This window comes from Lepus europaeus, chromosome 1, assembly GCF_033115175.1.
Source record: "Lepus europaeus isolate LE1 chromosome 1, mLepTim1.pri, whole genome shotgun sequence".
Taxonomy (NCBI): domain Eukaryota; kingdom Metazoa; phylum Chordata; class Mammalia; order Lagomorpha; family Leporidae; genus Lepus; species Lepus europaeus.
In genome coordinates, this window is record NC_084827.1 from 99,597,385 (window position 1) to 99,624,371 (window position 26,987).

General features: G+C 37.8%; 1 protein-coding gene across 3 annotated transcripts in view; it reads right to left on the reverse strand.

Moving 5' to 3' along the window:
• The window catches only part of ACVR1C (activin A receptor type 1C), a 70,383-nt gene that overhangs the window by 7,877 nt on the left and 35,519 nt on the right, over nt 1-26,987 (reverse strand). The window contains exons 2-6 of one of the 3 annotated variants that reach the window (XM_062199898.1): nt 14,519-14,758; nt 9,160-9,390; nt 7,228-7,395; nt 5,201-5,357; nt 3,133-3,257 (exon numbers count right to left, since the gene is read on the reverse strand). In XM_062199898.1, coding sequence (XP_062055882.1) covers nt 3,133-3,257; nt 5,201-5,357; nt 7,228-7,395; nt 9,160-9,390; nt 14,519-14,758 — 921 coding nt within the window. The remainder of the gene's footprint in view (nt 1-3,132; nt 3,258-5,200; nt 5,358-7,227; nt 7,396-9,159; nt 9,391-14,518; nt 14,759-26,987) is intronic. The other 2 variants (XM_062199900.1, XM_062199901.1) reach the window with 2 other exon arrangements.

The following is a 26,987-nucleotide window of genomic DNA, read 5'->3' on the forward strand; positions in this document are numbered from 1 at the left end:
GTGGAAAAAAAAATTGAAATCACCTTTGAGAAGCAACAACAACGAACAGCCCTTGTTTAGACTGTTGAGAAACAGTCCTCTTAGTTTTTTTATTCCATTCTTTCCTTTTTTCTTTCTTTCTGTTTCTATTTCTTTTTCATACCAAACAGGAGATGTGGGGTGTGTGGGAGGGTGAGTGGGGTGGGAAGAATTACTATGTCCTTAATGTTGTATTTATGAGATACATACAAATATAATAATAATATTAAAGCAATCCCTAACATCTAATGTTTCATAATTTTCCTGAAGAGTGGATAAAGGTAGAAAAAAGATAGCAGTTCACCACAGATAGTCACAAAGATGACCCTAATTATCAGACTATAACTTGAATTCTTAAAAATCCCTTATACAATCTTTTGTATTAAACATAGTCCTTTTATTTGAAAACATGGTAATGTACCACCTAATCACTGGGATACATACTGAGAATTCTGTTGTTAGGCAATTTAATCATTGTGTGAACATCATAAAGTGTGCTCACACAAAGTAAGATGGTTGCAATGTCACTGGACAATAGAGTCTTAAGGATCTACAGTCATAAATGTGGCCAATCATTGAAAAAAATCATTACATGACACCTGTCATAATATTCCAAATCTAATGATAAATCATGCTAATTAAATTATTATTCTTATTTTTAATTAGTTTTTAACAGATTCAACAAATTTTGTAGATACAATTTTAAGAATATAAGAAAAATTAAGGAACCAAACCATAAAAGCAAACATAGATAAACAGAAATATTAAAATTTTGCAAAAATATTTAAAATCTTCATATTTAACAAGCATTGTCCTAGACTCTTTCCATGTTTTTACTAACATTTTTATTAATATAAAGGGAACATACCTCATGTATTTCAAAGATACAATTCTAAGAACATAAGGATACTTCCCTCCCTCCCTCTTCCTTGCTTCCTTTTTTATTTCTTTTAATTTTTGTGGTGACATACTTTTGATTTACTTTCATAGGCTTAATACTCCACTAAACATAGTGTTCAACACGTAAAAGGTAGAAAGATCACTGTTCCACAGGAACATATCTAATGGCTATAAACCATGATCAAATCATGTTACTCATACAATCTTTGTTGTTGGGTTCCTTTTTTTGAGTGGGGGGGGGACTCTATATATTAAATACCAAAAATCAGAGAAACCATGACATATTTGTCTTTTGGGGTCTGACACATTTCACAAAGCATAAAAGATTTATTTTATTCATTTCAAAGTCAGAGTTATAAATATAAAGAAGAAAAAATGGAAGGAGAGAAACAGAGAGAGAGAGAAAGAGAGAGAGACTGAGGGCTCTTCCATCTGTTGGTTCACTCCCCAAAGACTACAATGGCCATGGATGGGCCAGGCCAAAATCAGGAGCCTGAAACTCCATCTGGGTCTCCCACATGGATGGTGGGCCCAAGCACTTGGAGCATCTTCCACTTATTTCCCAGGTGCATTAGCAAAGAGCTGGATTGGAAGTGGAGCTGCTAGTATTCATTTGGGATGCCAGCTTAGCAGGTGGTATCTTAACCCACTGGGCCACCCCAACACATTTTTAATTCATTAGCATATCCTTATTTTGCTGATGAGGAAAATGAGACACAAGAGTATGGTGAATTTTCTCAGGAACCCACAGCTACTAAGTGGCAGTTTTGGAATTCAAACCCAATCTCAGGAATTCCAGTGTCCATGGTGTCCACAACTGTAATTCTATTGCTCTTCTGATAGCTTTAGATCTCTGAATGCTATACTATCCCATCTCTGTATAACAGAGAAAAAGTATGTTTCTCACTCTAATATAAATTTGACCTTACAAGTTTTCAGGTAATCTGCAAGTATTTTTTTTTAAATGAGATCAACAGCCTAATTTCTTCATCTATGAAGCAGAGAAAATATATCATGGGAATTAATGGCATTTAATGAGTTAATGTTAATAAAAATCATAAAACATAGACTAAACATAAAATAAAATAGAAAGATAGCTCTAAAACAGAAAAGAACAAGATTGATGTAATACAAAATAACATCAATACATTTTTACAAAATGTAAAAACAAACAGTGGTTTAACAGCTTTTACTGAATGTTTACTTTGAGCAGCCTCTATATCAAGAGTTTCATACAAATTAATCCATTAAATCCTCAAAAACTCAAGGGGTCATTTTAATGCAAATTTTCTATCATCTTTTATTTCTTTTTAATGTTTATGAGCGAGAGACCAAGAGATCAGTGATGGAGAAACAAAGAGATAGAGAACTTTCATCCACTGGTTCACTCCCAAAATGCTCTCAACTGATGGGCCCAGGTTTGAGGCCCTGTACTGAATTCCCGGGTCTCCCACATGGGTGGCAGGAACCCAATCACTTGAACTATCACCAATGTTTTGCAGAGTCTGCATTAACAGGAAGATGAAATCAAGGAGCTGGAGTTAAGTATTATGGTATGGGATGTGAGCAGTAGGTATCTTAAACATTATCTTACTAGGCCAAATGCTCATACAAATAGGTTTATTATTGTTTTCATTTTTCATATGAAGAAAATCAGACTAAATAACTTGCCTACTGTTTGACATTTAATGAGTTGCTAAACCAAGCCTTAGTTGAAAGCTTGAAAATCAAAATTTTAAACCATTTTCTACCAGCATTTATCTCTTTCTCTAACAATTTCTGCAAATTTCATCAGTCTAAATTTAGAGAGTATCATCTTCCTATTTTATTCTTCTCATTATTATTTTCTAAACATCCAGGAGGAAGAGATAGAAAGTTTGTCTTTGCTCACTTCCCTCCAACTGCATGTAACCCTCACCCATACAAATTCATCAAACCACAGAAAAGAACAAGGAAAGCCTAAGTTATAGAAGTCTTGAAGTCCTATGATCTTAGTATGTTAATTCAATTTCTTTGGGATATAAAGTAGTGATGTCAGTCACTACACACAAGCTCAAAAAAGATAATTTTCAAGTTCAGCACAGCACAAGGTATTCCATTAAATATTTAGAAGTGATTCAATATATAGCATAGGGGAAAAAAGAAATTTCATTTTGCATTCAGAGTATCATGGAAAGGCAGAAGCAGACACAAAGAATATTTCCAAAATCTTACCTCCAACTGAACACCTCCGGGCTATTTCCCAGTAAACCAGACCAACAGAATAGATGTCAGCTCGTTTGAAGGACTCAAAGATATTCACATTCATTGTATCATCAAGCATTTCAGGAGCCATATACCTTCAAAAACATGCACTTCTTCAGATTCTGTGTATGACTTTTTAGCAGTTCAGTAAAACACAATTTTAGTAAATCCTAACTCAAATTTAAATTAAGATCACTTACATCAATGTTAAAGGTAAATCTGAAGCACTATAATAGAATAAAATTAAACAATAGTTTTAGTTTTAAAATTTTTAAATAAAACTAGAGATTATCCCATTGTGTTAGAACAGGTATATATGGATCTTTGTTTTTGAAAATTACAAGTTGGAGAGAACTTTAATGGCCAGAGCATTCAACAACAGAAGTGAAACTCAATTCCTTGGTATTCTTGGTAAGGAAAACCCTGTGAGGACAAATGGTATAATTTTCCTCAGGGTGGGACCAAGCCTCCAGCACAGCACTAAGCAGTATTCAACAAATACCTTCACTGACTGAACAATTTTATTACACATTAACATCTAGAAAAGTATAATTTTGTTTGAGCAGGACTAAAGGAAAAAAAAAATGTACAGTTCATGGGACCTGATAAGCCTACTATCCCAGGGAGACCTTTGAGAATTCCCAGAGTGTTGGAGAGCAGATACAATAACTTCCAAGTTGTTTTAGAGCATTCCATCCTGTGAGGGATATGGCATCCAATGCTTCCCTGAGGCTGATGCAGAGTCAGGTGGATAAATCAAGGCTTTCTTCTAATGGAGCGAAATAAGCAAGGTTTCATAAGCTGCCCTAAGTAAATTGTCCTGAAGTGCTCCCAAGGCCTCACTAAGGTCTCCAGGAACCAAGTGAGAGAGTCACAGGCACTGTCCTGAAATCCCAATATAACTTGAAGGCCATCAGTTTGGGAATTATTTATTCTCCAAGGCCTTTAACAACTCCAGGAAAATATGTTGTGTGTACTTTTTTAAAGACAGATAAAGAGAGAGAGAAAGACGTTCCATCTGTTAGTTCACTCCACAAATGGCTGCAATGGCCAGGGCTGGCCCAGGCAGACACCAGGAGCCTGCAATACCATCCAATCTCCCATCTGAGTGGCAAGGTCATCTTTCACTGCTTTCCCAGGTGTGCTAGCAGGGAGCTGGACTGGAAGCAAAGCAGCAGGGACTCAAACATGCATTCCAATACTGGATACCAGCATTGCAAGCAGTGGCTTTAATACACTACACCATAACATTGGCACAGGAAAATATTCAGTTATTCATTTTAACAACAAGAACCCTAATTATTATTATTATGCCAAAATATCACAGAAACTAAAATAAAAGGAAATAGAAGTATGTTGCACAGAGCAATAAAAACACCAGAGATACCATTGCTAATGGCACTGCCCTGATACATGTGAGGAATGCTCACTTTACATCATGTTTACCCTTGATTTCAGAGATGTTATTCCATGAATGTAAGAATTGTGTCCAAACTCTTATCATCTTAATATAAATCAATCTGGGAGATTTTAAGATAAATACAACCATAGATAATATATAAATTGTTATGTAATATTGCTAAACATTAATAAAATATAACACAAAAATGAATTTATTATGAGTTCCTAACCTACCTACTCCAATATATTCTGTCTCAATTGTTTAGAACTTAAACATTCATAACTAGCTCTGCACTTTGGCTTATTTACAAAATATAAAGGCTTTGAAGGTGCAATATACTACTGATTCTTATCTGTAGGAAAATGCATCCTCAAAATGTAGTACACTAAAATCGTATCTCACTGCCTTTCCACCTTTTCTCTGCACTGAACCATGCACCCAAATGGCCCATGTTCACATGTTCAAAAATGTCAAGACTTCTGGTTTATCTAATCATTGAGTCTACTGACTTAGTGATCCTGAGAAGACTTTTTTCTTTCTTGGGCCTAATGATTTCCCATTTGGACCTGAAACCCCACAAACACCTCACAGGTTTATTGGTCAATCCTTGTATGCCACCCAAGGAAAGCATCTTACCTTTTGGTTCCCACTTTAGGATTCTGAGGAATGTCTATAGTGTTCAGGATTGAATCATGCTTCACAGCCAAGCCCAAGTCTGCTATGGCACAAGTTTCGCATTTTTTCACTAAGATATTCTTCGATTTTATGTCTCTATGAGCAATAGCAGGTTTACCTAGAAAGCATAAAAAACACATTCACTTTCTTCTTTACTGCATGCAGAGTCTTTCCAAGAAGAATTATTTTGAAGACTTATCTTAAATGTGAAATCTTCACGATTCATTCTGTACTCCAAGTCATTCTCCAACAGAGTACCCCATTTTGTTTTCTTCATAGCTGCTACCACTTTCTAAATTATCTGTCTGTTCAATGCTTACCCATCTGTCTCTCCTAACTATAAGTCGAATGAAGGCAGTGACTTTCTTATTCACCACCATGTCTACAATGCTTAGAAGAGTAGTAGACATTTAGTAGGCATTACTAAATTTTTTTAATAAAGGAGAAAGAATTCCATTGCCATGTAAGATTATGACAAATATATTCTTACAAACAAGTTTCCAACTCTTTCTACATTAGATAAGTGGTTCTCAAATGTGGTAGGGGGTCTTGAGTACTATTTTGCAACTCTTATCTGTGTGATGCCATCTCTTCTTCACTTAATACAACCAAAACAATATAATGGCATAGACTGAGTGAACACATATGAAAATCTGGACACTAAACCAGACATTAAAGAGATATACAAAAACATAAAACCATTATTTTCCCTAGATAGCTTTTTTTTAAAAAAGTTATTTATTTTATTTGAAGGGCAGAGTTAGAGAGAGAGAGAGAAAAAAAATCTCACATCTGTTGGTTCATTCCCCAGATGGTTCAACATCTGGGACTGGGCCAGGCCAAAGCCAGGATCCAAGAATTTCATCCAGGTCTCTCAGGGTGGTAACAGGGGCTCAATCACTTGGGCCATCTTCCACTGCCCTCCCAGGTGCACTAGCAGAGAACTGTATCAGAAGCAGAGCAGCCAGGAATTGAACTGGCACCCATACTGGACCCACTCTACCATAATGCCAGCCCCTTTAAATAGGTTTTGTAATTGAAAAAAAAAAGTGATACCATTTTAAAACTGTGTTATTTATGCTAACATCTAATTGATTTAATTCTAAGTAAATTAACAGATAATTTTAAAATTTCTACATTTCGATTTCTAATACAACTGTTAATAGATATAACCCACATACTTAAAATCTTTTGTAATTCTCAAAAACTCTTAAGAATGTAAAGGAATCATGGGGCCAGTGTTGAAGTATAGCAGCTAAAGCCACTGTCTATGACATCGGCATCCCCTATGGGTGCTGGTTTGTGTTCATTATGCTACACTTCCAATCCAACTTCCTGCTAATGACCTGGGAATAGCAGCAGAACCAACAGATGAAAGATTCTCTCTCTCTCTCTCTCTCTCTCTCTCTCTCTCTCTCTCTCTCTCTTTTCCTCTCTCTCTGTAATGCTGACTTTCAAATAAACAAACCTTTTTAAAGACTGAGAATTAAAAAAAAAAAAAAGAGTGTGCAGGAATCATGACTCAATATTTGAGAACCATTGCTCTATCTAGACTAATGACTACCTTAAGTCTACTCTCTGTTAATAAACAGAAACAACAGTGGGTATTATTTGACCTTCAAGTACATGATATAAAAATACTTTCAAGGTTACCTTATCCTTTCCAATTATTTTTAATTATAAATATAAGCACTTAAATTATTTTTATTCTCTCAATACAAAGCTTTTGACACCAAATAAGATCTTCAAGGTATATATGTTAAATGGCAAAGAAGGAGCGAAAATTAATAAAAATATATTATGGATAATATATAAAATGATGAGTATATGTAAGTTGCTATATTATGACAAAATCTTCAGTTTTATAAAATACCTTTAATTTTTCTTAATATTTAATCTTAATATCTTGATTATTGTTTATAAAAAATAAAATACAGCCTGGTGATCTGTCTTCATATTCAAGGAAAGAAATGAAAGGAAATACATACCTTGTGTACCAACAATCTCCATATGGAGGTGAGCTAGACCACTAGCTATTGAAAGTGCCAGTTTTATCATTCCAGCCACTGTCACTATGTTTCTATTCAAATAATCATATAAGGAGCCTTGTTCATGATATTCAGATACAAGCCAAAGTTGAGTCCAAGTTCCATTATCTAGCAGGAAAACATAATTTTGTTGTTAAAAATGAAAGTTGAAAAAAAGCCAGAAGCTTTCAACAAATACCAGTGTTTAATCTGTATTGTTAATAAAGCGAGGTTAATTTCTTCAGTAGTAACACTTAATAGTCCAAGTTAGTAAATTAAAATTTCTCAATGAATCAATGAAGATGTTGACACATTAGAATCTGTTACAGTTACTCACATAAAAATAGGAAGTTATGAGGCAGTGATTATGATAACTGAACCACTCCTTTCTTATTCTCTCTAATCAATACCTGCTGGCAAGATCAACCACACTGCAAGAGAAACTCCGGAGAGATGCACTTAGGCTCAGTGTTGTGCTGTAAATTACTCTGAGCTTTTAAATAATAATGTACCAATAAAAATCAAAACACAACAAATTTATACAAATTATTATTATTACCAAAAAGTTCTAACATTCTAAGAATGTTCATGCTATTCAATTTTCAAAATATGAAGTTGATGATTTCCCCCAAAAGCTGATATTAAGAGCTAAACACGGGGCCAGTGCTGTGGTGTAGCAGGTTAAGCTGCCCCCTGCAGCACCAGCATCCCATAGAGGTGCCAGTTTGAGTTCCAGGTGCTACCCTTCTGATCCCGATCCCTGCTAATGTGCCTGGGAATGCAGTGGAATATGGCCCAAGACCTTGTTCCCATGCACCCATGTGGAAGATCTGGAAGAAGCTCCTGGCTCCTGGCCATCTGGGGAGAGAACCAGTGGATGGAAGATTTCTCTCTCTCTCTCTCTCTCTCTCTCTCTCTGCCTCTGCCTCTCCATAACTCTGCCTTTCAAGTAAAATAAGTAACTATTTAAAAATAAAGATCCAAACACAATTACTAGATATTTTCAAACAATTTATCTCATTTAACAAAAAGCTAATGGGTTTATGAAAAAGACATCCAGCATGAGAAAAATTAACCCAATACTTCTCTAGGTATTACAGTCACTAGAGTTAGCTTTAGCTTTTGTAATGAAGTGTCTATAATAACACTGGACAGTCCTGACCAGTTCAGGCACTCAGCAAAAGGAATCTATATTAAATACTTGCTGAGAACTCCTCCCAACAGATTCCTTTATACAAAAACACTTTGTTATCCAAATATTTAATTTTCAAATCTAAGTAGTGATAAAATTTCCTAATATACAAGTCATTATAAAATGATAAGTCTCACTAATCAACTGACCACATATAAAACTCACCCTTACTCACAGTCTCCAATGAGTGAAACCAGTAGCTACACCTGCTCTTTTGTATCAATGTATTAGACATTTTTCACTAAAAATTGAAACTGTAAATCTCATAACAGATGAAGAAAGTCAAGAAGATGAAGGTGACACAAGAAATCATTGACCTGAGACACCCAAACATCCCCACCACCAAGAAGCCTCCAGAACAATCCAGGACTCAGCAGCAACTAAAGAGATGAAACCTAGCATAGCACATTCTGCAAGACTCAGCTCCATTCTAGAGTTCTGATCTGCCTGGTTGGTTCCTGCCCCATACCAGTCATCAAATATTTTAAGCATCATCCTAGCAATTGCATCATCATGAGTTCACATCACCCACTTGCCCTGATTCATTGAATGGTTATGTACAATTACCTATGGAAAAGAGGATGCCTCAATAACTTAGACATTGATAGAAATTGTATTAAAATCAACAGATAACTTACTCTCACCTGAAAAAAACAAAAAACAAAAAACACGTTTACTTGTTGAGCCCAGTTTGGAAATACCTTTGTTGTCAGCAGCAATGAAGCCAAGGATGTTTTCATGTCGCAGCATAACAGTCTGGTAAATTTCTGCCTCACGAAACCAAGATCTTTCATCCCTGGAGGAGAATATCTTGACAGCCACATCCTCCCCGCACCATCTTCCATGCCACACCTCACCAAATCTACCTTTTCCCACAATTTCCTGAAGTACAATCGTCCTCGCAATTGTTCTTTGAACCAACAGAGGAAGACCTAACCAAAGAAAAGGTGAGATTGATGACCAAAAACAAAACAGTGATGTTTACCACTATTTCCACATTAAAAGGCAAACTCTAAAGCACCCGTATTAAGCAAACACTTTTAAGCAATAGTGTTACTGATTCTGAAGAAATAAGCATCACACTACTTTAATATTTTTTAAAGATCTATATTTTTTATTTATTTGAATGACAGTTACACAGAGAGGTAGAGACAAGAGAAAGTTTCATTGTCTCAATCTTGCTTTTCATAAAACATCATTAACTCGATTGCTGGATTTTATTCTTCACTTGCAAATTTTTATTTAATTATTTAAAAAGTCACAGATGATTCTTTTACTTCCCCAGTTTTACCAAGAACTACACATTTTATTTTAAGTAATAACTAAATCTTTTTCCCCTCATGTATTTAGTAACCTAATGGGCTTTGTAGGAAAATCAGAGAGGTTTGCAGGACTTCTTAGAAATACATCTGCAAGAGCAGATATGTTAACTATTTTTGGAAATATGAGAAAAAAATTCAAACTCATTGAGTATTTTCATCATGCAATAATATTAAATTAGTGTGAGGCTGGCGCTGTGGCACAGAGGATTAAAGCTCAGGCCTGCAGCACCAGCATCCCATATGGGCATTGGTTTGGGTCCCGGCTACTCCACATCCAGTCCAGCTCTCTGGTATGGTATCTGGGAAGGCAGCAGAGAATGGCCCAAGTGCTTGACCCCTGTACCCACGTAGGAGACCCAGAAGAATCTCCTGGCTCCTGACTTTGGATCCACTCAGCTCTGGCCGTTGCAGTCATTAGGGGAGTGAACCAGTGGATGGAAGATTCTCTCTCCCTCTCTCTCTCTTCTCTCTCTGTAACTCTGCTTTTCAAATAAATATATTTTTTAAAAGATTAAATGCAAAGTGAAGAAAAAGTTATGTCAATGAGTTTCGTATATTATTTATAGGAAACAATAAGAAAATTGTCAGGTGATAGAAAAATTGGGAAATACAATGCAGAAGTGGACAACATAGAAAAGAAGGCCCTGGGTTCAAATTGCAGCTCTGCCACCTGACAACCAAGGGCAAGTAAATTATTTAACCTCGCTGAGCTTCATCTTTCTCTGAAAAACTGGGAATAATAATATTACCTATGCCATAAGGATGATGTCAGCATCAACAGGCACAGCACCGAGCACAGTACGCAGCACATTACACGCTCAATCACAGTCAGGTACTAAATACTACCAATCTTAGGATGGATTTCCTGGAGACACTAGGATGCTGCTCATGAAGAGCTTTTGCTTGGTTAATTGTTCTTATTATGATTTTATTCATATATAAAAATAAACTTTTTAAAGTTGGAACATTTTTGATACTACAATTCAGTGGCATTTTAAATTCATAATATTGTATAAACAACACCATGATCTATTCCAAAACTTTTCCATTACCTGAAAAAGAAACACTTTTCCCAATAAATAAGAACTCTTCTTCTCAATCCCCCCAACTATTGTCAAAGAATTTGCCAGTTCTAAATATTTCATAGGTGGAATCACACAATAGTTATGCATAATATATCCACAGTTCATCAATGTAATAGCATAATTCAAACTTTCTTTATATAGGTGAATAATATTCCTTTTGATGCATATAATTCATTTTGTAAAGAGGTATCTTTAGTGACATGGGAAAATACTTTTGCTATACTGCTTTTTCAAAAACTTATTTGAGAAAGGAGAGTGAAAGAGAGAATATCCACTTGTACTCTTCAAATGCCTACAATAGCTGGGGCTTGGCCAGGGCTGCGCCAGTACAAAGCTGGCAGTCAGTAACTAATCCCCAAGTAAGTGGCAGGAATCCAACCACTGAAGCCATCCCTCTGCCTCCCAGAGTCTGCATCAACAGGAAACAGGTCAGGAGCAAGAGCAGGTTGTTGAACCCAGGCTCACTGATGTGGGACACAGATATCTCAACCAGTATCTTAATCACTAGGCTAAATGCCTATCCTTGCTATATCATTAAATGAAAACAATTCTTGAGATTTTAAACATATGAAGAAGTGTATCTTGGTATTCAAAATATGTGCCCAAAAAAAGACTGAAAAGGAAATATCTATTGCTATGATGATTATTTCTAGTTGGTCAAATCAGGGTGAATTGTGACCCTTCTTTCTCATTTTTGTAACTTCCACAATAGGTATTTTTTACTATTATAATCAGGAAGAAAATAGTTTAGAAGGTTACAATATGAATTTATTCTGGGGAGTCAATTTATTTATTTTAATTGTACTCAGATACATGGGATATCCTCATAGCAACAGCCCTGGAGCTCCTGGGGGTTTCGATCCCTGTTCCTCAAGTGAGCCACTGTTTATTCAGATGTTCTCATCCTCATGGAAACCAACCACTACAGCTAAATAAGCACAGACTATAAATTTGCTGCTATGGGTTGTAACAATGAGTCACAAAGCCCCAGACAGAAAGCTCTTTTGAAATCATCTGATTCAACCTTCACATTTAGAAAAAGGAAATCTGAGGCCCCATAGTAATCAAAGACTTGCCCAGAATTACAGCACTGGTAGGAGGTAGACCTAGGACTGCAACACTGGTCTTGTGTCTAAACTCTGCTCCTCACCTGACTGCAGTCCTTCCTGTGGGGAAGACTACTAGAGCCTCATAAAAGGACTGCTTTTGTAGGCTGCAGTCAGTTTTATTAATGACCACACACTACACGTTGACTCACAATTATTAAGCTAAAACCAATCTCAGTCTCTCAATTCCTCCCTCTACCCCACCCTCACCTTGCACACACATACACAAGCATCCACTCCCAAAAACATCACCAACAACAGCCCCACCAGCAGCAACATAACAAATGGCTAGAGAATTGGGTAAGCCAATGTTTTCCAACTGCACATTGATCAAACATACAATCAATGGTGCAGACCAGGGACAAAGACCACAGAATATATAAACTACTCAGTGCAGCAATTAGGGTGAGACAGTAAAATTCAATGAAAGTTGCTTCTGTATCTTTCAAAACAACCCCACAATGAGTCTGAGCAATTCTTGCATTATACACCAAGAGATGTCACTTGAAGAAACATAGACTTGGCCTCTCCCTGTAGATTTAATTTCAACTTTTGACCAGGGATTGTAAAAACAGATGCCCGTTTTGTAGACAGGCACCTTTCTGTGGTGTCAACATCCAATACAATTGTCATGCTACGAGAAGAAAACAGTAACCTACTCAGGCCCTTAGAAGCCATGGGAGACACAATCTGCTCTCAACAATAGTGCAGTAAAGCATGAGTCTATTTTCCTTCGTTGCAAGCTTTATATCTCCTTGAAATGTTTCCCTGACCAGGTCAAGGATAAGCTTTACAATTCTTTGTTTCTCAGCATCTGACAAAACTGCTTCATGTTTAGGGTCACTGACCAATTAAGAGACACACAGGGGAAGCAGACTCACCCGATTCCATCCCCACAGGTGAGCTTTTGTGACTGAAGCCTTGCTGCAGATAGACTTGCTCTCTGGTTATCAAAGGCAAGGAGGCCAGCAGTTACTTTGAGCCAGTGGTCACTGCCAATCATGTGCAACTGGCTTTGGAAAAATAATGCCTAAAATTCTTTTGAATTTGTCTTTAAAGAAATCATCTGTGCCTGGGCTTACTTCTTTCTTTCTATAAGAAAACACAAAATAAACTAAAAAGGAGACAGGGCAGACATTTGGTGCAGCAGTTAAGTCACTGCTTGGGACACTTGCATCCAATATAGGGGTGCCTGGTTTGAGCCCGGCTCTTCCATTCCATTTCTGATTCCAACTTCCTGTTAATATGTACCCTGAGAGGTAGCAGGGGATGGCTCATGTTCTTGAGTCCCTACAACCCATGTGGAAGACCCAGATTGAGTTCCTGGCTCCTGGTTTCAGTCTAGTCCCACTTCAGATGTTATAAACACTTCAAAGGTAAATCAACAGATCTTATTGTGTCTCTTTCTTTCTTCCTCTCCCTTTACCTAACTCTCTTTCTGATAAACATTATATATATATATTATGTATATATATTATGTATATATATATTATGTATGTATATATATATATATGTATTATGGGGCCAGCACTGTGGTATAGCAGGTAAAGCAGCTGCCTGCAATGCCAGCATCCCACATGGGTGCCTATTTGAGTCCTCCCTGCTCCACTTCCAATTCAGCTCCCTGCTAATGCACCTGGGAATGCAACAGAAGACTGCTGAAGTCCTTAGGCCCCTGTACCCATGTGGCAGACCTGGAAGAAGCTCCTGGCTCCTGGGTTTTGATCATCCCAGCTCTGACTGTTGCAGCCATTTGGGGAGTAAACTAGCAGATGGAAGATTCTCTCTCTCCCTCCCTCCCTCTCTCCCTCTCTCCCTCTCTCCCTCCCTCTTCCTCTCCCCTCTCCCTTCTCCCTTCTCCATCTCACTTTCTATCTCTCCTTCCCTCTCTCTCTCTGTAACTCCGCCTTTCAAATAAATAAAGAAATCTTAAATATATATTTATATATATAACATTAAGATTAACTAATTTTGAGGCAAAAAATTTAATCCATGCATAGTTTTTTCATACTATATATTTTCCAAGAACTTGTTGAAGGCCCCTCCTAGTCTCAATTTAATTTCAGGTCAATTCCCAGTTAACTCCACACATGTCAGAAGGTCACTGGCAGATTCTGAAAACTTCTACAAGTAAAAGTGCCCAAAGAACATTACTTTGCACAACTACTATCTTTTCCCCAGAACCCAATGCCTTAAACACAGTAACTTTTACTTTCTTGTGTCCATAAAACACTACCAAGAAGGCAACAGTGATTATAACTGGCCATAACAGGGAAAGATAGGAATGAGAGAAGAGACACTGTATTCTTAACCAGTTTGAAAATGAGAATCTGAATGCCTCAAGCTACAAAGGCAACGAGAAGACTTAATTCTTAGCTCATAGCAGTTTTTTCACTTCATCAATCCTAGCAGAAGTTGTCATATCAGAGTTTCCCATGTACTACCTACTAAGCATTTCAGATTGTGGGATTCATAGTATTTGGCCCTTTTTTGTTTAAAAATGCTTTTGTCAATTAAGAGACTCAAAAATGGACAAGGAGCACATACCAGAGCCAGATCCAGAGGCAGTCACATCATAAATCAGATCTTTGAGAGTTTTGCCAGCATTTACCAGATTGCACTCAGATAGTGGTTCCTCCACATTCTGTCTCTTTTTCCTTCTGTAGGTGCACTGTCGTCCTTGGCACGCCCATACTGTCAGCATGGCAGCTATGGACAGCAGGCAAACAGGCACAATAATAACAACAGTCAGCTCCATGGGTCCAAGTTTGGGGGCATTTGGTGATGCTGCAGTTAAAAAACAGAAAGAACACAACCACAAATCAACCCATTTTTAAACATGTTAGAAATTGGAGATGTAATCACAAAAATTTCCAATCTAGACTATGCAGCTCCACAGTATGCACTTGTGTTCATTGGTAAAGACTCTCTTTAGTGTCAGCAATGATGCAGAAATGGAGTAGGAAGAACAGATACACTAGGGGACAACAGGAGAGAGAATTAGGATCATGGAAAAGCACTAACATATGGGATCTCTTTTAAAACCTCCCAAGAAGGCGGTGCTTATCTGCCTGTTATTTTCTCCCCCAATATTCAGCAGTCCCTCCTTAGAGCATATTCATTCTTTCATTCATTCATTCCACAGATAATTATCAGGCTCTTGAGCTATGTTGCCAATATTCCAGGGGTGGATGGTACAACCATGAGTAAAGGGTTCAAATCCCGGCTTTTGTGTGCGTGTGTTTCCATACACCCTACTAAGCAGGTAGATCTCATGTCAGAGTGCCTGTTTCCAATCCCAGCTTCCTGTGAATGCACAGCCTGGGGGGCAGCAGATGATGGGTCAGCTCTTGGGTCCCTGGCACCCAGGTGCGAAACTTGGATTGAGTACCAGATTTCTGGTTCTGCCCTGGCCCAGCCTTAGCTGTTGCAGGCATTTGGGGAATGAAACAGAATGAGACAGTAGATGGAAAATACCTCTCTCTCTCTCTCTCTCTCTCTCTCTCTCTCTCTCTCTCTCTCCCCTCCCTCTCCCTCTCCCTCTCCCTCTCCCTCCTCCTCTCTCTCAAGATTAAAATGCAAAAAATTAAATTTAAAAGAAAAGCACGCAAGGAAGACAGAGAAAACCTGATGGTAGCATACTACATTGGGTAGATGGTCATGGATGCCACTCTGGGCAGTTAGGAGGCAAACCAAATGAAACGAAGGAGCTATAACAAAAGGAGAGTTTGTGGAAGAGAAAGTCAGTGTGAAGGTCCCTGGGGTGGGGGCCTACTTGTTGTGTTCAGAAACAACAAATGCCTGGAGTGCAGTAAACAAAAGGAAATGGGGTCAGGAAGTGGTGCCTTGGAGGCAAAGAGCAGGACTGTGAACTTTCTTCTAAGTAGAAGTGGTTACAGGGTTCTGAGCCGACAAGAGATATGATCTAAGATATTTTGAGTGACTTGCTTGCATAGACACTAAGGAAGCAAACATAAAAGCAAGAGACCAATTAGAAAGCTAATGCAATAAGCCTGGTGGTCTTGGCTGACAAGGCTACCTAAAATAGCACTTCCTTCCCATTCCCTGTTCACTCCTTAGATGCTTGTCCTGCTTTATATTAAATTGGATCTTATCACTACCTGGTGCATTATAAGATTATTTACTGGTTATGATTTCAATCCAAAGAAAGAACAAGCTTCATGAGATGAAGACATTTGCCTACTTTGCTCCAACCATATTCCACGTGTCTATAATGCTGCCTGAAACATAATAGATGCTCCACGAATTCTTAACTGGCCTAATCACCAAAGGTCTACTGGTTTCATCCCTAATAAGTGATATAATAATTTTTCTTTTTAGAAAAAATCCATTTGATAATTAAAATCAGATAACATAAAGAAATAATTGTAAATATCTAATTTTAAACAAATATAGCCAAATTTTAACTTAAAGATCACAAATTTAAGAAATATTTGTTTTGAAATTCAGAAAAAAATAAATGACATAAAAAGAAATTTACAAGGACAAATATTTCTTGTGCTTTTCATTTTTCTTTTTAAAGATTTATTTTATTTATTTGAAAGGCAGAGTTACAGAGAAAAAGAGAGAAACAGAAATCTTCCATCCACTGGTTCACTCCCCAAATGGCCTCAACAGCAGGGGGACTGTGACAGGTGAAAGCCAGAAGCTTCATCAGGGTCTCCCATGTGAGTGCAGGGGCTCAAGTACTTCTTTCGTAGTCCCATCACAGGGAGATAGCGCCTCCTGTGTTTTTCAGAGGTCATTTTGACACTTGAAATTAGCACATTATTCACTTTCTTTTCATTCACAAAATTAAGTTTCCCCCAAAATTTAATTTAATCCCCATGTCCCACCATCATAGATGCTAATTTTTGTTTATAACAAACTTTGGATTGCTTGAGGAGGTCTTCAAAAATTTCATGGAAAATGTGTACTATGAAAAAAAACCTGCATGCATTTCAAAAACTTTTGCACTAAAATAAATTTAACATTCCCTCTTTCCATGAACTTTTTGAAGTACCCTGATATTTCATACATTAAAGAAACAGAATTGAGGAGACTCAGGTCCTCAAATATATAGAAGAAGCACACAGACTCTCCAGAAAGACACAGAAGTTGGATTCCAGGGTGCTGGCACAGTGGCAAAGTAGGCTTACGTGGCATCCTGTATGGGCACCGGTTTGTGTTCCGGCTGCCCATCTTCTGATACGGTTCTCTGCTATGGCCTGGGAAGGCAGCAGAAAAGATGGCCCAAGTGCTTGAGCCCCTGTACCCATGTGGGAGACCAAGAAGAAACTTCTGGACCCTGGCTTGGGATTGGCCCAGCTCTGACTGTTAACGGCCCTTTGGGGATTGAATCAGAGGATGGAAGACTTTACCTCTCTGTTTCTCCTTTTCTCTGTCTGTAACCCTACTTCTCTAACAAATAAACAAAAAATCTTAAATAAAAATAAGAAGCTCGACTCCAGGTATGGGCTGCCACCTTTTGGCTTTGAACCTAGAGCAAACTACAACACCAGCTAATTCTGTATAGGACAGGGAGAGGGTCAGAGACCAGTCCTGGAAAGCAATATTATAATACCTGCACTTTAGAGTCTAAATAAATGACAATGACAATGGACCTTGTAAGTAAGGCCATTGCTCAGACCTCTTTCTTTGTACCAACAGTGTTAAAGAGCTTATTATATTAACTTTATTTTCATATTACTTACACAACCAAAACTACATGAATATCACTTGAAAACAAGTGTTACTAACTCTAAAGAAAAAGAAAAATCAAATTCCTCAGAAGTTTGTTCATCTAGATAGATAGATATGATTGATATATTATATATAATAGGTAATGCTAAATATAGTAGTCTATCTACTCTCAGTAAATAAAAGACTTAAAACTGCCAAGTGAACTTAAGAAACATACTCTTCTAGTTTGCACAGTGAATTTCAGCTGATCACCAACGTGGCTTCCCTTGGGTTTATTTTCCCAGAAACCATTTATTTAAGGAATACAAACTTCATGCATTTCATAAATACAACTTTAGATATATAGTGATTCTTCCCACCTTACCCACCCTTCACACCCACTCACACCCCTCTTCCTCCCCCCCTCTCCTATTCCCATTCTTGTCTTTTACTAAATTCTATTTTCAGTTAAATTTATACATATACAACTAACTCTTTACTAAGTAAAGTTTCATGAAATGGTATGAAAAAAAAAAAAAACTTCCTTAACAGTCAAAACAAGAGCTGCTCAAAGTCATTGCATCTCAAAGTATCAATTTCACATCTATAGATTACCTTTCAGCTGCCCTATTAGTTATCACAGATCAGGGAGAATAAATGGCATTTATCCTTTTGGGAATGGCTTATCTCATTAAGTATGATGTTCTGCAGTTTCATCCATTTTGTTGCAAATGACCAGATTTCATTTTTTTACCACTGTGTAGTATTCCATGGTGTACAAATCCCATAATTTATTTATCCAGTCTTCAGTTGATGGACATTTGGGTTGATTCCATATTTTAGCTATTGCGAATTGAGCTGAAATAAACATGGGAGTACAGATAAATTTTTTGTATGCTGATGCTGATATTATTTGCATTGGGAAAATTCCTAGGAGTGAGATGGCTGGGTCATATGGTAGGTTTATATTCAGATTTCTGAGGTATTTCCATAAATCTCCCACATTGGCTGCAGAAGTTTACATTCCCATCAACAATGTTGTTTGTTGATTTCCGTATGAAAGCCATTATGGGGTTGGTGAGACCACATTATAATGGCTTTTGCATTTCCCTGATGGGTAGTGATCTGGAGCATTTTTTCACATGTCTGAAGGCCATTTCAATTTCCTCTTTTGAGGAATGCCTGTTTAAGTCCTTCGCCCATTTCTTAACTGGATTGGTTGTTTTGTCATTGCTGAGTTTCTTGAGCTCTTTATATATACTGATTATTAATCCTTTATCAGTTACATAGTTTGCAAACAATTTCTCCCATTGTGTCAGATGCCTTTTCACTTTGCTGAGTGTTTCTTTTGCAGGGGAAAAGCTTCTCAATTTGATGTAATCCCATTTGTCAATTTTGGCTTTGATTTTCGTGCCACTGGGGTCCTTTCTGAGAACTCTGCCTAAGCAGAGTTTCCCCAATCTTCCCAAAAAATTTGATGGTATTGGGTCATAGATTTAGGTATTTAATCCATTTTGAGTAGATTTTTGTGTAAGGTGTAAAGTAGGGGACTTGTTTCATGCTTGCATGTGGAGATCCAGTTTTCCCAGCACCATATGTTGAAGAGACTGTCCTTGCTCCAGGGATTGATTTTAGCTCCTTTGTCAAAAATAAGTTGGTTGTAGATGTGTGGGTTGATTTCTGGCATTTCATTGATCTATCCATCTGCTTTTGAACCAGTACCAGGCTGTTTTGATTATAACTGCCCTGTGCTATGTTCTGTAATCTGGTATTGTGATGCCTCCAGCTTTGTTTTTGTTGTATAAGATTGCTTTAGCTATTCGTGTTCTCCTGTGTTTCCACATGAATTTCAGCATCATATTTTCTAGATCTGAGAAGAATGTTTTTGATTGGTATCACACTGAATCTGTAAGTTGCTTTTGGAAGTATGGACTTTTTGATGATATTTATTCTTCCAATCCATGAACATAGAAGATTTTTCCACTTTTTTGTGTCTTTTTCTATTTTTTTCTTTAATGTTTTGTATTTCTCCTTGTAAGATCTTTGACATCCTTGGTTAAATTTATTCCAAGGTATTTGATATTTTTGTAGCTATTATGTAAGGAATTGATCGTAGAAGTTCTTTATCAGCTATGGCATTGATTGTGTATACAAATCTATAGTTCCGATTAACTTTGTTGTTTCCTTGCTGATTTCCCATATTGACTTTATATCCTGCCACTTCACCAAATTCTATGAGTTACAATAATCTCTTGGTGGTGTCTTTTGGATCCCCTATATGTATAGAATCATGTCATCTGCAAATAGGGATAGTTGCCTTCCTTCCCAATTTATATCCCTTTGATTTCTTTTTCTTGCCTAATGGTTCTAGTTAAAACTTCCAGGACTATATTAAATAGCAATAGTGAGAGTGGACCTCTTTGACTGGTTCCAGATCTCAGTGGGAATGCCTTCAACTTTTCCCCAATCAATAGGATGCTAGCCATGGATTTGTGATAAATTACCTTGATTGTGTTGAGAAAAGTTCCTTTTGTTCTCAATTTGCTTCAGATTTTCATCATGAAAAGGTGTTGTATTTTATCAAACATTTATCTGCATCTATTGAGGTAATTATATGGTTTTTGTTCTTTAATTTGTTGATGTGATGTATGATATTGATAGATTTGCAAATGTTGAACCACCACTGCACACCAAGGATAAATCCCACTTGATCTGGGTGAATGATCTTTCTGATGTGTTGTTGGATTTATTTGGCTAGTATTTTGATAAGGATTTTTGCATTTATGTTCATCAAGTAAATTGGTCTGTAGTTCTCTTTCTCTGTTCTCTTTTTCAGGTTTAGGAATTTAGGTGGTACAGGTCTCATAGAAGGAGTTGGGGAGGATTCCCTCCCTTGCAATTACTTTGAATAGCTTAAGAAGAAGTGGAGTTAGTTCTTTAAATTTATGGTAGAATTCAGCAGTGGAGCCATCTGGTCTTTGCTGGGAGGATCTTTTCTTTGCTGGGAAGGTCTTTATTACTGGTTCAATTTCTGTCTTAGTTACTAGTTGGCTTAGATTTTCTAAGTCTTCATGGCTCAATTTAGTAGGTTGTATGTGTCAGGGAATCTAACCAATTTCTTCTAGGTTTCCTAATTTGTTGGCATACTGCTCTTTGTAGTAATTTCTGATTATTCTTTTTGTTTTTCTATGGTGTCTATTGTTACATTCTCTTTTTCATCTCTGATTTTATTGATTTGAGTCTTCTCCTTTTTTGATTAATTGGGACAATGGTGTGTCAATATTATATATTTTTTTAAAAAAAAGTTTTTCATTTTGCTGATCTTTTGTATTGTTTAATTTTTGTTTATTTCTTCACTAGTTTTCCTTTTTTAATGTTAGGAACCAGAGTAAACTTTAATAGTTCACATGTTAAAAGAATAAAACTATGAAGAATACATTCCTTTGTGTACCAAATGAAAAAATATACAATGCAGTAAAACTCAAATACATATACAAAATGACTTTTTGTCTTCACTAGTTTTAATTATTTCTTTTCTCTTACTAGTTTTGGATTTGGCTTGCTGTTGTTTTTCTAGGCCCTTGAGATGCACCAATAGCTCATTTATTTGGTGCCTTTCCAATTTCTTGATATAGGCATCAATTGCTAAAACTTTCCTCTTAACACTGCTATTGCTGTATCCCATACGTTTGATATGTTGTATTGCTTTCTTCATTCATCTCCAGGGATTTTTTGATTTCTCTTTTGATTTCCTCAATGACCCACTGTTCATTCAGGAGCATGTCATTCAGTCTCTATGTGTTTATATATGTTCTAAAGATTCTTGAGTTGTTGATTTTCAACTTCATTCCATTGTGGACAGAGAAGAGTCATGGTATGATTTCAATTCTTTTGAATGTGCTGAGACTTGCTTTATGGCCTAGCCTGTGGTCTATCCTAGATAAAGTTCCATGCATAGGTGAGAAGAATGTATATTCTGCAACTGTAGGATGAAAAGTTCTGTAGATATCCATTAGGTCAGTTTGGTCTATAGTGTCGATTAACTTTGTTGTTTCCTTGCTGATTTTCTCTCTGGATGATCTGTCCATTGCTGAAACTGGAGTAATGAAGTCCTCCATTATTATTTTGTTGGAGTCTATGTCTCCATTTAGATCCATTAACATTTCTTTTAAATAGCCAGGTGCTCTGTAATTAGGTGCATATACATTTATAATAGTGTCATCTTCCTGTTGAATTGATGCCTTAATCATTACATAATGCCCTTCCTTGTCTCTTTCAACAGATTTTGTGTTAAAGTCTATTTTGTCTGACATTAGGACGGCTACACCAACTGTTTTTTGGTTTCTGTTAGCATGGAATATCTTTTTCCATCATTTCACCTTCAGTCTGCATGTGTCTTTGTTGGTGAGATGTGTTTCTTGTAGGCAGTAAATAGACGGGTTTTGTCTTTTAATCCATTCAGCCAGTGTGTATCTTTTAACTGGAGAGTTGAGGCCATTTACATTCAAGGTGACTTTTGATAAGTAACAACTTAGCTCTGTCATTTTTCCATAAATATTTCTATTGTTTACTTTTTACTTCTTTTGTATTTTAACTGGGAGATGTTCTGCCTTCACCTTCTTTCACAGTGATGACCATGTTTCTGTGTTTCTGTATGTAGCACACCCTTAAGCATCTTTTGTAAGGCTAGATGAGTGGTGACAAATTCTTTTAAATGAGAGCTTTGCAGGGTATGGTATTCTGGGTTGACAGTTCTTTTTTCTTATGACATGGAATATATCCTGTCATTCTCTCCTAGCCTGTAGGGTTTCTGATGAGAAGTCCACTGTCAGTATAACTGGAGATCCTCTGAAAGTAATCTAGAATTTCTTTTTTGTGAGAAAATTTTCATTCATGTCATGTATAGATTTTTTTAGTTCATGAATTTGCTTCTGATTATTTCTGAGTAATCCTATGATCAATTTTTTGAATCCCATTTCTGGCATTTCATCAATATCTTTATCTTCACATTCTAGTATTGAAGTGTGTTCTTTTGGGGGCACAATGTTGTCTTCCTTATTATTGTTTCTTGAGTTGCTGTGTTTATTATTAGGCATTTGTGGTGATACTTGTTGATTTATTTTTCCTGTGATGGCTTTTATCTTTGAACTATGCCTCTGTGGCTTAGTGGAGTGTCCATTCTTTCAGAGAATATCAGAGATGTGTGCTGGGTGTGGTCAGAGAGTTCTGTTCAGTGTTCCAGTGTGAAGGGAATGTCTGATGTGACAACCAATATGAGCATGAAAAATCTCTCTCTCTTTTTTTAAATCAGAGGGGAGGTTTGTTCTGCCTTGTTGGCATAGTCTCATGCTCACCACCTTTCCTCAAAGGAGACAAATGCAAAGCCGGTGCTGTAGCTCACTTGGTTAATCCTCTGCCTGCAGCACCAGCATCCCATATGGGCACCGGGTTCTAGTCCTGGTTGCTCCTCTTCCAGTCCAGCTCTCTGCTGTGGCCCGGGAGGGCAGTAGAGGATGGCCCAAGTGTTGGGCCCCTGCACCCGCATGGGAGACCAGGAAGAGGCACCTGGCTCCTGGCTTCAGATCGGTGCAGCGCCAGCCACAGCGGCTATTTGGGGAGTGAACCAACAGAAGGAAGACTTTTCTCTCTGTCTCTCTCTCTCTCTCTCTCATTGTCTGCAACTCTACCTGCCAAATAAATAAATAAAAAAGAGACAAGTGTCTAGCTACTAGCCCCAGTGGGTACAGTTTTTATCCTTGCTGCCACAAGAATCACACAAAGGATCTGTTCAGCCCTTGGTGTGAGCACTGATCTTGCAGCAATGACCCTCACCAGGAAATCAGAGAGCTCCGAGCATGTGCCCTCCCACACAGCCACAGTATTTTCCAGTCTCTGCACACAAGGCTCCCACAGTCATGAGCTCCCAGCCCCCTGTAAGTTCTTCCAGTCAGACTGGGGCATCCCCTCTTGACTGGTTGCTGGGCACTTGGACACAGTCTGGTGCAGCTGTTGCATACATCCAAAATGGTGCTCACCCTCTCTCAGCTAGTTACAGAACGCCAGTGCCAGGTGGTCAGGGAGAGAGAAGCATTCCCTATTTTTTCCCCTTCTGGTTTGGCAGACACCCTGCCTCTCACAAAGCTCCATGTCAGACTCACACCAGGCTCTTCCCATAGCTTTATTGCCAGTGGCTCGTGCTGCTGCAATCTGATCTCACCTCACTCCAAAGCTGGTTCTGAGACTCTCAGCTGCTGGGGTCCTGAGTTATGCATGTCCACACCCTCCATGTATGTCCACAGTGTCCCTCTAATTTGTATAGTTTCCTCTGCTGTTTTCTCCATAACTCTTCACTGGGATTGCTCTCTCCCCACTTTTTTTTTAAACATATATTCCCATAAACTGGAGCAGTAAGCTCCTTCCCTTGGGTTTGATTTGTACAGGAGGGCTGTCACTGTGGCACAGCAGATTAAAGTGCTGCCTGCATTACCAACATTCCATATAGGCACCAATTTGAGTTCCAGCTGCTCCACTTCTAATCCAGCTCCCTGCTAGTGTGTCTAGGAAAGCAGTGGAAGATGGCTCAAGTGCTTTTACCCCTGCATCCATTTGGGTGACCAGGAAGAAGCTCCTGGTTCCTGGCTTTGGCCTGGCCAAGCTCCAGCCATTGTAGTCATTTGGGGAGTACACCAGTGTATGGAAGACCTCTTTCTCTGACACTGACTCTCTCTTTCTCTGTAACTCTGCCTTTCAAATAAATAAATAAATCTAAAAAAAGAAGAATTTGTACAGGAACATATAAGGAGAACTTGATTGGAGTGTTCCTTACAACAGGTGCCTTGACCTTGTTTTAGAAGCCATTAACCATAGTACTTGAACCTTCTCATGTTTGCTATTATTAAATAACTTATTCTCATTTCATAATGATCTTTCAGTTTGTTACCTATACATTTATGTCTAAGAACACCACAGAATTCATTTAATTGCCTACAGCAGTTTATTTTTTAAAAACATCTCTTTACACATACTTAAAAATAAAATTCTGCTGCTATAGGCATTTATATAATTAAATTTCATTTTGGTATATGTTGTGAGGAACTGTCAATACAAACACTAGCATTGAAAAGCCCCCTGTCTTCACTTCATTAAAGCTCTATTAAGAAGCACTCAGATCATCACTATGGCAACCAATAATGAGGCAAAGGTCAGCAACCCTTAAAACAGAATAATCTTCAGAGAGGCACACTGCTCTATGGATGGTGACTACTTTCAGGATATTCATGCAGATGGGCAATTGTTTCTACTTCTGTGAACAAATTTACTGATTGACTGTTAGTAAAGGGAAAAGAAAAAAAAAAGATTACTCAGCTACAAGAAAACTAACAACACCATCCAGAAAAAGCTAGCAACACCATCCAGAAAGAACTCCTTAAACACTGAGTGATTTTAAAAGAAAACATTTGTAAAACTTTGCTTTAAGCCAAATGTTGCTGTGATCTCAAGAGGACATAAATGAAGAAAAACTGTAGGATTACACTCAATAGATCATGATATAAGGCAATAATGCAGCTAAAATACATTTTAATAATAGTTACCTTTGGCAAGCATCCTAATTTTTCTAGCAAGTTCTACATTCTTAATTACAGAACTATTATTATTTGATAATTTCTAAATTTGAGGCATTTTCTGTGCCCACTGAGATGCATTCTCCATGGAATAAGCAGCTCCATGGGGGGTAGCATTAAATTCCAAAAGTGAGGTCTGGGCAGCTGTATTGCTGACTCAACTTATTTCACTCCCTAACAAATTAAATGGAAGCGGATGGGGAAAATGAGAGAAAAGCACCAGCCTGGATGTGTGAAAGTCTTGCTCACAAATATCTCCCCTATATAAGCTCTAGAATACATTAAGCCTAGAAAACGCAATGAAAGGAAGTACAGTCATCCCTCGACATCCTGGGGGATTGGTTCAAAATCTGTGGATGCTCAAGTCCCTTATATAAAAATGTCATATTTGCATATAACCTATACACAGCCTCCCATACACTTTACATCATTGCAAGATTACTTATAATACCTGACATAATGAAAATGCTACTTAGATAGCTGGTATACTGTATTGTTTAAAAAATAATGACAAGGAAAAGAAGTCTGTATCTGTTCATGACAGAGCCAATTTTTTTTCTAGCATTTTCCATATGAAGTTTGCTCAATCTGTTGGATGAAGAACTCACAAATACAGAGATCCCATTGTATTAGCAAGGTAAAGAGAAGGAAAAAAGGGAGAGAGGAAGACAGGGAGGCTGCAAGAAAGGAAGGAAAGAACTTTCATTTGTGAATTTCGCTGCTTTCCCTAGAGATCCAGTGGGGAATGGTTATGATGAAAGTCACTCACTGGTGGTTGCTACTGCCCAAATTAAATTTAGAACTGGTTTAGGTGCATGCGCTTCTCCCAGAACAGTGCGCTACCCTGATACCTCCTCACAACTTCCTATTTCTTTCTTTAAAAGTCAAGATGAAAGAGCAAAGATCAGGCCACGCAGGATGGTCTCCACTTTTCCTCCCTTGCTGAGCTCTTCTTCTTTATCAAAACTGTGGGACAATTTTGATATTTAGGAGATTTGCCAGATCTACAAATTAATTAATTTATATTTCTTAGCATAAACTGTTAGGAGATGAAAGTTTGTACTTGATTGATTGCTCCAAATGATTCATATTGGCCACTGGTAGCCATGTAATATTTACATTCAGTTTATAGACACATTTCCCCAGTATATTTGAATGGTATTTGACCAAAAATGAAGGCTTTGCAATGAAGCAACAAACAGAAAACTATCTGAGACTAGAGGGACTGAAGAGCTAAGTATTGGTTGGGCAATTGTACATAAAAACAAATCTATTCAAAAGAAAAAAAAGAGAGATCGTCAGACAGAGGCATTTTTTGTGAAACTTTTCTTTCTTTTTTTTTTTTTTATTTTTGACAGGCAGAGTGGACAGTGAGAGAGAGAGACACAGAGAAAGGTCTTCCTTTGCCGTTGGTTCATCCTCCAACGGCCCCCGCGGCCAGCGCGCTGCAGCGGGTGCACCGCGTTAATCCGAAGGCAGGAGCCAGGTGCTTATCCTGGTTTCCCATGCGGGTGCAGGGCCCAAGCACTTGGGCCATCCTCCACTGCACCCCCAGGCCACAGCAGAGAGCTGGCCTGGAAGAGGGGCAACCGGGACAGAATCCGGCGCCCTGACCGGGACTAGAACCCGGTGTGCCGGCGCCACTAGGCAGAGGATTAGCCTGTTGAGCCACGGCACTGGCCTTTCTATCTTTTTTTTCTTTTTTTTTTTTG